Consider the following 12,207-nt stretch of genomic DNA (forward strand, 5'->3'; position numbering starts at 1 on the left):
ACCACTGCACCACCAGGGAAGCCCCACACAAGAATTTAAACTGAAAACTACAGAAGGAATGGAAGAATACGAAATCATCATGTTGCATCCTATAATGAAGTAACCGATTCAGGGAGTAAATAAACGGTGAAACCAAAGAGAAAGTTTGTTGGGCAGTTGTCACCACCTGAATCCACAAAGTGAGGCAACTCCATCTAATGTGGAGTTATCCTGTGATGTGATGTAATAGGATGCACACAGCATCAGTGAAGTACTCTTGCACCAAATAAGTAAATAAATAAAAATAAATCTAAATCTAATTGAGCCTATAAATCTAACTCCCTGTCTACAAAAAATATAAAGGTGCAGGTGAGAGTAAAAATAGAAGACACCACAAGGAAACTATCAGCAAAATCCAAGGTGTGAACAAATGACTCAGTTTCTTCAACAACTCAGTAGCAAGGAGGAAAAAAAGAGCGTGTGAGGAGGAATGTTCTAGATTAGGGTTGACAAACTATGGCTTATGGATAGCCCTCAAGCTAAGAAAGATTTTTACATTTTTAAAGGACTCTTTTAAAAAATAATATGGGGGCCTTCGCTAGTGGCGCAGTGGTTAAGAATCTGCCCACTAACGCAGGGGACACGGGTTCGAGCCCTGGTCCGGGAAGATCCCACATGCCATGGAGCAACTAAGCCCGTGTGCCACAACTACTGAACCCCGCGCTCTAGAGCCTGTGCTCTGCAACAAGAGAAGCCACCGCAGTGAGAAGGCCGCACACCACAATGAAGAGTAGCCCATGCTCGCTGCAACTAGAGAAACCCCATGTGCAGCAACGAAGACCCAACACAGCCAAAAATAAATAAATAAATAAGATAAATTAAATAATAATAATAATAATATGGGACAGAGACCTGATGTAGCCCGCAAAGCCGAAAATATTTATTCTCTGACACTTTACAGAAAAAGTTTGCCAACTCCTGTTCTAGATTACAAGACATTTTACAAAAGTTTAAGAAATGCATCAACTACATACAATGAGTGGACCTAGCTTAGAGTCTGATTAGAACAAATGCACTACAAATTTTTTTTTAATTTATTTTTTATTTTTATTTATTTTTGGCTGCGTTGGGTCTTTGTTGCTACGTGGGCTTTCTCAAGTTGCGGCGAGCAGGGGCTACTCTTCATTGCGGTGCGCGGGCTTCTCATTGCGGTGGCTTCTCTTGTTGCAGAGCACGGGCTCTAGGTGTGTGGGCTCCAGCAGTTTGGCTCATGGGCTCTAGAACGCGGCTCAGTAGTTGTGGCGCACGGGCTTAGTTGCTCCGCAGCATGTGGAATCTTCCCGGACCAGGGCTTGAACCTGTGTCCCCTGCATTGGCAGGCGGATTCTTAACCACTGCGCCACCAGGGAAGCCCCTACAAATTTTTACATAATTAGGAAAATTTGATTATGGACTGATCATTAGAAGACATTAAGAATTATTGTTAATTTTGTAAGGTTATGGTTTTGTGTAGAATAATTTACTTTTTAAGGGAGGAAGGTTAGACTTTTTAAAAACATTGATGGTTACTGAAGCTGAGTGATGGGTGCTTAGCGGTTCCTTGCACTCTCTTTTTTCTATATATGCTTGGAAAATTTCAAAACCAAAAGTTAAAAAGACAAGGTTTTAGCAAGACAGATGAGGGAATAAAAAAAAAGAGAGAGGATACAAATATACAATACAGAATGAAAAAGAAATAATCATAGCTATAACTGAAATGAAGAGTAGGACTATAAACAACTATATGTATGCTCATAAATTAGATAACCTATATGACATAAATTTTTAGAAAAAGACAAAAATGCCAGAAATTAGGAAGTGAAGAACTTGAATAGAGCAATTATCATTAGAGGAATTAAAATATAATCAGAGACCTGACTATAAAAAAAAGACCCCTGGCCCAAATGGTTTTACCGAACTTTCATAAAACAGTTAATCTCTACTTTATACAGACTGCTTTCAGGGGGAAAAAATGAGAAAAAGCTGCTAATTTTAAAGGATTAATATAATTTTAATTCCCCAACCTGATAAAGATAATATAAGCAAATCATTAGGTCTATTTTACTTATGAATATAGATATGAACTACAAAGTAAAATATTAGTTAACTAAAACTAGCAGTATATCATAAAATAAAGAATAACACCATAAGAAAGGCATATTTTTTAAACAGTTCAATATCTTTAAATCTACACCATCATGAACTAAAGGAGAAAAAAAAAAATCAAAACAATGAGATGAGGCCTCTTGACCTAACTACTAGTTTACAGGGAACACAGAGGGAAAAGAACAAGCCCCAAAACACTACAGGGATGCAATCAGCAAAAGCCAGACTGTGGAAAACTCTACAGAACAAATGGCCAGTTTCCTCACAAATAAATTACAAGGTTAAAGAAAGGGAGGGGGGAGGGAAGGCAACATTCAGATTAAAAGATCATATTTGGATCTTATTTAACTAACTGTAAAAAGCTGTTTATGAGTAAGATTCATTACGGATGGAGTAATGGATAGACAGACACACAATAAAGCATATAAAAATACAGTAAAATGTTTGAAAGCAAACTTGTGGTCACCAAAGGGGAAACAAGGGTGGAGGGATAACTCAGGAGCTTGGGATGAACATACACACAGTACTGTATACAAGATAGATAACCAACAAGGACCTACTGTATAGCACAGGGAACTCTACTCAATATTCTGTGATAACCTATATGAGAAAAGGATCCAAAAAAAAAATGAATATATGTATAAGTATAACTGAATCACTTTGCTGTACACCTGAAACTAGCACAACAGTGTGAATCAACTATGCTCCAATAAAAAAAAAAGATGTAAAATGTTAATGTAAAATCTAGGCAAAACATAATTGGTCATTTACCGTAAATTTCAACATTGCTATTTGTTTAAAACTGTTCATCATAAAATGTTAGAGGGTAAAGCTCTAACAAATTCAGGGAAATCTGAACACTGAATAGATATTTAAGGATGCTAAGAAATTAGTTTTTTTTTTAATGTGAAATGGTATTGTGGTTACGTAGAAAAAAAGCTCCCATCTATTAGAGATACATACTGAAATGTTTGCTGATAAAATACGTCATGTGGGATTTCCTTCAAAATAACTGGGGGAGGGGGTGATACTGGACTTTGAGCTGATCATGTCTGAAGCTGGGTGATAGGTATTTACAGGTTTCATTGTACTATTCTATTTTTATTTTGTGTTTTAAGTTTTCCATAATAAAGTTTTTAAATGAAAAAAAGCTATTAAAAGGACATCAGAGCAGATGTGAATGAATGGAGAAAGATTATGTTCATGGATAAAACCATTAAATACAGTTAACTCATCAATTCTACCCAGATTAATTTACAAATTAAATAAAAACTGTGCAAATTCTTTGCCCTCCTCACATCAAAAGCAGGAGCCTAATTTCCTTCCCCTTGAATACAGGCTGGCCTTAATAACTCACTCCTAACCAAAAGAATGTGGCAGAAGTGAAGCTGCCTAACTGCCTAACTTCCAAGGACAGGTCACAAAAAAGATACAGCTTCCACCAGAATCTCTTTCTCAGGATACTCACCCTTGTAACCCAGCACCAGGTTGGGAAAAAAGCCACACGTGAAGGCCATATGTACATGTTCTGGCCTACAACCCAGCTGTATATAAAAACACTACAAAACTAAAATACTGTCATTAAAAAAAAAATTTGGTACTGTTGTAGAAAGAGAAAAATAGACCAAAGAAACAGAACATACAGTGAAAGACCCACTTAGTTTGGAAACAAAAACACTGTAGAGTCTGTCTGGGTTCTAATCCTGGCTATGACACAATGCAAATTACTTAATCTCTCTGACTCTTGCTTCGGCCTCTATAATATGGGGTAATAATAATAATACCTAACTCATAGGGTTGTTATGATGATTAAATAAGTTCATAAAAGTACTTGGAAAAGCCTGTCTTAATACTAAGTTAAGGGACTTCCCTGGTGGCAGTGTGGTTAAGAATCCATGTGTCAATGCAGGGGACATGGGTTGGAGCCCTGGTCTGGGAAGATCCCACATGCCACGGAGCAACGTAAGCCCATGAGCCACAACTACTGAGCCTGCGTTCTAGAGCCCACGAGGCACAACTATTGAGTCCAGGTGCCACAACTACTGAAGCCCGTGTGCCTAGAGCCCATGCTCTGCAACAAGAGAAGCCACTGCAATGAGAAGCCCGCTCACCACAATGAAGAGTAGCCCCCGCTCACCGAAACTAGAGAAAGCCCGCGCACAGCAACAAAGACCCAACGCAGCCAAAAGAATAAATAAATAAATAAATAATTTTAAATACTAAGTTAAGTGTATGTAAGCCAGTTGTGGTAATCTGAAAATAAAGAAAATAATACTAAAACACATTAAGCAGGCTCCATACATAGAAGAAGGCTATATATACAGAAAAAAATCGCAATTTATAAAATAAAATTGTAACTGCAGGTAAAAGTGACTAGAATGTTAACAACAGCAGTCAACTCTGAATGGTAAATTTATGAGTGATTTTTAACATCGTCTTTATATTTCTATTTTCTGACTTCTTTACAGTTTATATGAGTCAATGTTATTTAGGAAGTTATCAATAATATGTATTTTTTCTTAACAATGTCTTTTTAATGTAATTTTAAAAGTCTGGGCTTCTAAATCAGAACGATCTACATTAGAATCCCATTTTGCTACTATCTATGAACCTGAGAAAGTTATTGAACAACTCTAGGCTTCAGTTTGCTTATTTGTAAAATGGGGCTAATCAAGGACCTGCAAATTAAAACTACAATGAGCTACCACTATACACTCACTAAAATGGCTAAACTAAACCTATAAACCATATCAGAAAGAACTGTAAAACATTTTTGGCAAGAGTAAAATTGGTATAACCACTTTGGAAAACTGTCTAGCAGTATCTACTTAAGTTAAACAAATGTATATGCTATGATTAAGCATTTTCATTTATGGCTATATAAACCCAAAAGAAATAAGTACATATGTCTATTAAAAGAAATATATATTAGAATATTCACAGCAGCATTATTCATAATAGCCAAAGACTGTAAACAATTCAAATGCCTTTCAAAAGAATGGACAAAGTGTGGCATAGTCTCAATGGAATACGACACAATAACAAAAAAGAATAACTACTGATATATGCAACAATATGGATAAATCTCAAAAGGAGAGTTGAGAAAAAGGAACCAGATACAAGACCATATGATTCCATTAATATGAAGTTCAAAAACAACAAATCTGATACATGACAAGGAGAAGGTTATTGACAAGGGAGCCTACTAGGGTGCTAAAAATGTTTTACATCTTGATCTGAGTGGTGGTTACATGGGGAGCCATATTTTAAAATTCACAGAACTATACAATTACGTATGTGTTATACACTTTTCTGTAAGTTATATCTCATAAAAACAGTCACTGAGGCTAGTAATAGTACCTATTCACAGTGTTGTGAGGATAAATAAGACAAAAATAACTGCTAACATTTAATAAGAGCACATGTGCTGAGGACCATTCTAAGCACTTTCCATGTGTTAACCCACTCAACTCATCAAAGTAACCGTATAATGTAGGTACTAGTATTATGCCCATTTTACAGATTACGGGACTGGGACAGATAAAAATTAGACTACTTATCCAAAGTCATATAACTAGTTAACGGAGGAGTCAGAATAAAATTCTTACAATCAAGCTTCAGATTCAAAACTTTCAACCACATCAATAAATTGCCTCAATAATAAATGAAGGGGACCTCCCTGGTGGCAAAGTGGATAAGACTCCATGCTCCCAATGCAGGGGGCCCAGGTTCAATCCCTGGTCAGGGAACTAGATCCCACATGCATGCCGCAACTAAGGAGCTGGCGAGCTGCAACTAAGGAGCCCACCTGCCGCAACTAAGACCTGGCGCAACCAAAAATAAATAAATATTTTTTTAAAAAACCTCAATTACAGTTAAACGCTAGGGAAAAATCTATACAAAAAATAATAATAATAAATGAAAACTCTTAACACAATACCTGAGCCAAACAAAGTACTCACAAAGTGTTATGTATTATAACTATTACCATTATTATTAGGATTAACTTAAAATGTTCCTAATTATAATACTCAAATATTCAATCCTATGACTGGCCAATAAATCTATATATAATTGTATCTATGCTCTTAATTTATCCCAACAATACTGCAAAGGTGATATCATAATTTGAAATATATAAAGTATGTTACTCTACTCTTCCCATAAATCAGTTACAATGGTCCAAAGGTTATATCCATTTATCTTTCCACAGATAAGATTCATAATTTTAATGCATATTGAAAGAAAATTTTATATGCTAAATAACACCTTGAGAGTTCTTTAGGAGTTAAAGTTTCAAGACAACTAGAGAAAAAATTAATTTCAAAAAGAGTATTAGTCCGGGACTTCCCTGGTGGTGCAGTGGTTAAGAATCCGCCTGCCAATGCAGGGGATACGGGTTCAAGCCTTGCTCCAGGCAGATCCCACATGCTGTGGAGCAACTAAGCCCATGTGCCACAACTACTGAGCCCACGCGCCACAACTACTGAAGCCTGCACACTCCAGGGCCCACCTGCTGCAACTACTGAAGCCCACGTGCCTAGAGCCCGAGCTCCGTAACAAGAGAAGCCACCACAATGAGAAGCCTGTGCACTACAACTAAGAGTAGCCCCTGCTCACCGCAACTAGAGAAAGCCTGTGCAGCAACGAAGACCCAAGACAGCTAAAAAAAAAAAAAAAAGAGTATTAGTCTAAGTTTAATCATACTAACCAGGGGAGTTTTTGTTTGGTTGGGTTTTTTTGTGTGGTTTTTGTTTGGGTTTTGTTGTTGTTTTGTGTGAGTGTGGGTTTTTTGTGGGTTTTTTGGAGGGGTTTGTTTTTGGCTGTGCCAGGTGCCTTGTGGGATTTTTTTTTAACTTTTTATTTTATATTGGCGTATAGTTGATTAACAGTGTTGTGATAGTTTCAGGTGTACAGCAAAGTGATTCAGTTATACATATACATGTATCCACTCTTTTTCATATTCTTTCCCCATTTAGGTTGTTACATAGTATTGAGCAGAGTTCCCTGTGCTATACAGAAGGTCCCTGTTGTTTATCCATTTTAAATGTTGCAGTGGATCTTAATTCCCCGACCAAGGATTGAACCCAAGCCCCCAGCAGTGGAAGCACAGAGTCCTAACCACTGGACTGCCGGGGAATTCCCAACCAGGGGAGATTTAAAACTGAAAATTTCTTTTAAAGTTATTTCTAAAAATTAACTGGTGAAATGCCTGTACAGAAATCATTTGTTGAACATATGTACAAAGCATATCTTCTCATTTTTTTCTAGTTCCATAGTTATGCCCCCAATGTTTTCTGTATTATATACACATACATATATATTTTTAGATTTCTGAATAGATGTGCCATGTATGCGAAAACAATTTCATTCATAAATCCAACCACTCAGAGATAACACTTATGTGTTATTTCCTTCTTTCTTTGCATAACGCAAATACAGGGTACAGAGATCAGATGTTATACAGACCTGATGCTATCCTATGACTTCTTAACAACATAGAACACTGGATGCTATGATTAAGTTGGAAATCTAGTTAAACCTGCTCCTACATAGTTGCCCTACTTTAGAGACCTAAACTGACCCGACTCCCAAAGAAGACAGGTAAGAATCCCTGGACAAAACTTAAAAATCGTATTGGGGCTTCCCTGGTGGCGCAGTGGTTGAAAATCTGCCTGCCAATGCAGGGGACACAAGTTCGAGCCCTGGTCTGGGAAGATCCCACATGCCGCGGAGCAACTAGCCCCGTGAGCCACAATTACTGAGCCTGCGCGTCTGGAGCCTGTGCTCCGCAACAAGAGAGGCCGCGATAGTGAGAGGCCCGCGCACCGCGATGAGGAGTGGCCCCCACTTGCCGCAACTAGAGAAAGCCCTCGCACAGAAACGAAGAGCCAACACAGCAATCAACCAATCAATAAATAAAAATTTAAAAAAAACTTAAAAATCGTATAAAGTTGACATGTTTTTCAGACTAAACCTGTTAATCTGGCTTGAAATACCTTCCAGATGACAAAGCAAGTAAGTACTTAATATTTTCCACTCTCTTAAGGATTCCACTTCTTCCATACTCTTACAATCAAACATCTTGCCATGACAATCAAAGTACATTTTCCAGTAATATCAATCGCTGTTTAAACCTCATATTATATAAACCCAGAGTCAACTAATAAGAAAGCAAAGAGGCCAGGGAAGAAACCCAACTTCAACAGTCACAGGAAACGGTTATCTTAGAGCAAAATTAAACTACCAAATTTCTTGTGAATGCTTCCCCGTTCCTATCCTTGGGGATTAACTACTTCCAGATAAAGAGTAAGGATGGCTGCACGCTCGAAACATCAGAGGAAACAGCACGCAGATGCTGTCGCTGACAACTGTCTCAGATTTCTTTCCACCGAAAGCAAATCTGAAGATAATTCTAAAGGAACATTTCTCCAGTACTTCCTATATCATCGCTACCGCTTCTAGAAAATCTACCAGTTTATTTCAGAGGCAGAACCTTCCGTTTTCAACATGTCAATTAAATTTACCAATTTTACTTTTCAGTCTTCCCTTTAAAACTATTCTAGAGATGATGGTACTATTTTGCTTTCTGACTTGGGTTCAGCAAATCTTTACGACCTTGCGCTGTAACCAACAACACTGCGGGAAAACCGTGATCGACTGTGATCTATTCTTTACGACCTTGCGCTGTAACCAACAACACTGCGGGAAAAGCCGTGATCGACTGTGATCTATACTGTGGGTGGGTGGGTGGGTGCGCGCGCGCGGTGAGAGCTAAGGGAGTCCGTCTAAACCTGCGACTGCGACAGGACCTTGCACCCTCTTCCATCAGCTGACCGTACCGCCCGGACAGATTTCATTCTGAAAAGCATCGTTGATGGAGGCCCAGGTTTTAAGAAATGGGTGAAAACAAGGGACGAATGGGGTCTGGGTGGCTGAGGAGGCGAGGCCTTGGGAGAGGGGGTACTCGAGCCCAACCCCGCCCGCACTTCCGGGCTCCGATGCCCAGCCCGGCTTCCCCGAGCCGCTCTCCCCAGAGGCCCCGCAGGCGGCCCCACGTCCCGCAGCTGCGCAGCCCGACGTTCTCCGCGCAGCTATGCAACGCGGCCTGCGTCCGCAGTTTCGGAGGAGAGCTACCGTCTGCCCCCCGCCCAGCTGGCTCGGCGCCGCCGCGTTACCTGTTGAGGAGCAGGGAGGCGGCGCTGAGGCAGAGCAGCAGGAAGCAGAACATCGGGTACTGGCGACAGATCTCGCGTCCTACGTCCAGCCGCAGACGCTGCTTCAGCTTCTCTGCCAACGTCCGCACCCAGGGCGCCATCTCCGTCGGCGCGGCTGAAGCTGCACTACAGACTGAGGCTGAGGTCGAGGCGACCCCCCATAAACTTCCCGCGTCTCCGCCCCCGGGCCGGGCAGCGGACCCAGACCGCCGGCGACCGGCGGACGGTCCGCCGGCTGCAGCTGCCCAAGGCCCCGCCCACGGGCTCCGCCGCGCGTGCGCGGCCACGCCCCCATCCGCCTGGGGTTCAGCCGTACGACGTGTCCGCCGTCACCCCGCGCAAGGCCTGTCGGTCCCGCTGCTCAGCCCCCGGGCCAGAGCCGCGCGCCGGCCTCCGGTGAAGGGCACCGTTCCCCAGCTACCGGCCCTTTTCGGAAATCGGGGGGAAGCTGCAGCACCCAGTAACCGCCTGTATTGCGGAGGAAAGACAGAAGGTTGTGCCCGAGCACAGGAGAAACTGCAGCCGCCCGCAGCCGTCGGGCCCTGCCTGCGGGACTCCCTGAGCTCGCGGGCCGCTGGGGACTGTAGTCTTTTTGACGCGCCCCCCAGCACTCTCCACGCCTCCTCTCCGTAAGCTCAGCTCTACGTGGGGACAGGTCCAAGGTTTGCATGACGCCCAAAGGGGAGGAGGGGGGACACCTCTCAGTCCTTATTTTGCACGGGCCGCGCGCGGGTGAGTAAAACAACCCTGGAACACGGAAGAGTCAAACCCACAGGGACGCCAGCCCTGCGAGAAAGCATCTTTTACGTGCTCACGGGCGAGGCAAACCTCAGTTCACTACAGCCCCGCGGGCCTAACCAGAACCCAGGTGTTTTGAGGCAGCTTGAAAGGTTAGGTTGAATACCTCTTGTAGAGTGTCCTGCGGCTTTCGCTTTACTAAGGCATCACATTTCTAAATTTTAATTTCCGTATTCTCCGCTGCTTTGACAGATGCAGGAAGACAGTATCGTAATAATAAGTAAAATTTACTTAGGCGGCCCGCTAAGCACTTTCATTTAACCTTCACACATTCACCTCCTGATAGAGGTACTCTGGTTTTTCCGATTTTACAGCTAGATTACTGACATTACTGAGGCGGAGAGGAACTTGCTCAGAATCATACTGCTAGCGAACCCGGGGTTGGAAGCCATTCTAACCCCAGAGCCGGTTCTCATGCTGTCTTTTCTCTTTCTTAGTATCTTACCCTCCAAAGTGCGGAGACAGACAGGTTCAGAAATGATTTTCTAAAAACACAAAAACCATGGTGTATGGACAGTTTAATGAATATTTTCCCATGTTATTATTCCGAATACATGGATCATCTTTACGCATTATTTTCCTTCAGAATGTACCATCCTTTATTCTGTTAATGCCATTTAATTTCATTGATATTATTATTACCACCCTTGATCACAAATATACACATTTCTAATAATTTCTTTAGGATCAACATCAGTACAATTGCTGGATCAAAGGGTAAGAACATGATACATTCTGTCAAAGTTCTTCCTAGAATGGTTAGCCAGTTACACAATGGTATAAAAGTATCAATTTCACTGATCCTCATTGTTAGGTATTGTTTAAACTAACATCGCAAATATATTGTAGGATTACTCTGTAACAACATCATTGGAAAGCTTAGGGCTTTTTTTTTTTTTTAATGTTTTGAGGTACCTAATTAAACGTTTATTTCACTTTTTCAACTTTTTTTTTTTAGTGTCTTTGAACTACGTATAACCCCTCGTTTATATGAACATTCTAGGGCTAAACTGAAGTATAAATAAAAGGTGTATGTTGAATTAATCTACATGCATCAAGTGTCTACTGTGGACTTGAGTACTTCATAATTGGCAAGTTACTTTATTAAACTTTTTGGGAAGTTACGTTGCCAATCTTTTTTTTCTGTTTAAAAATTTTGCTTCTTTATAGGCTCAATCTGAAATTCCTGTTCAACTTGTCACTGAGAGCCAGTACATTTTAGTGGTAAAATGTTTTCTGTTCTTTCATATTAGACATCTTTACAACATCCAACTAAAACTCCTTTCCCATATGATTTTCTTTGCAGGGGCAATTAGAATAAGCTAACTAGACAATAGACCAATTTAAATTTTCATATTGCTCTTATGCTCAGAAAAGGAAAAAATAAACTTCTGCTATAAGAAAATTTTACAAAATCCCCACCTAAAAGAAGAAAAATTTTCCTATTGATCTGACTTCATCTAATGAAATAAAATGTTTACTCCATTAAATGTTTTCTCTTTAACCTTATGGTCTGGTATCCACGTCAGCACTCATACACAGAGCTTGAAATTTTTTTTCCAACTTTTTATTAAAAGATATGAACTTCCTAGTGGGGATATGGGATATCCGTAATCAATCCTGGTTCTGAAATCAACTTCACCTTCTACTGGCAAATTCTTTGAGCAAGGTTAACTTGATATATCTCAAACCTGGCATCCTCAACTCTAAACAGTTACCTTCCTCAGAAGTTTTAAGGAAGGTTAAATTGGGTGGAAAGTGCCTATTAAATGTCTTTGTACAATGCCTAATACAAAAAGTTTTATTTTATGGATTTATGAACATGACCAAAAAAAAAAAACAGTCAAGCCAATTAGCTTTATTTGGATTACAACAACCTAAAATGACAATGACATGAAACCAAAGCTGTGAGATACTTTACAGGAAACTGACGTCCAAAGCGGTTTTTATTGCCTGCCCTCAAGTTCTAGATCTGCACTGTGCAATACTGCAGCCACTAGCCATTATCTGGCTATTGAGCACTTGAAATGTGGCTAGTTTGAATTGACATGTGTTATTAGTGTAAAAC

At 40.4% G+C, this 12,207-nt stretch overlaps 1 protein-coding gene across 12 annotated transcripts in view; it reads right to left on the reverse strand.

Annotated features, from left to right (window-relative positions):
- SNX14 (sorting nexin 14) overlaps positions 1-9,569 on the reverse strand; it is a 65,659-nt gene extending 56,090 nt beyond the window's left edge. For 5 of the 12 annotated variants that reach the window (XM_079716609.1, XM_079716610.1, XM_079716604.1 and 2 more), the window contains exon 1: positions 9,303-9,568. In XM_079716609.1, coding sequence (XP_079572735.1) covers positions 9,303-9,442 — 140 coding nt within the window. In that variant the 5' untranslated portion in view covers positions 9,443-9,568. Of the gene's footprint in view, positions 1-9,302 lie in introns of all 12 variants that reach the window. The other 7 variants (XM_079716605.1, XM_079716613.1, XM_079716614.1 and 4 more) reach the window with 2 other exon arrangements.
- Positions 9,570-12,207: the final 2,638 nt, after the last annotated feature.

This window comes from Hyperoodon ampullatus, assembly GCF_949752795.1.
Source record: "Hyperoodon ampullatus genome assembly, chromosome: 12".
In the NCBI taxonomy this organism is placed as follows: domain Eukaryota; kingdom Metazoa; phylum Chordata; class Mammalia; order Artiodactyla; family Ziphiidae; genus Hyperoodon; species Hyperoodon ampullatus.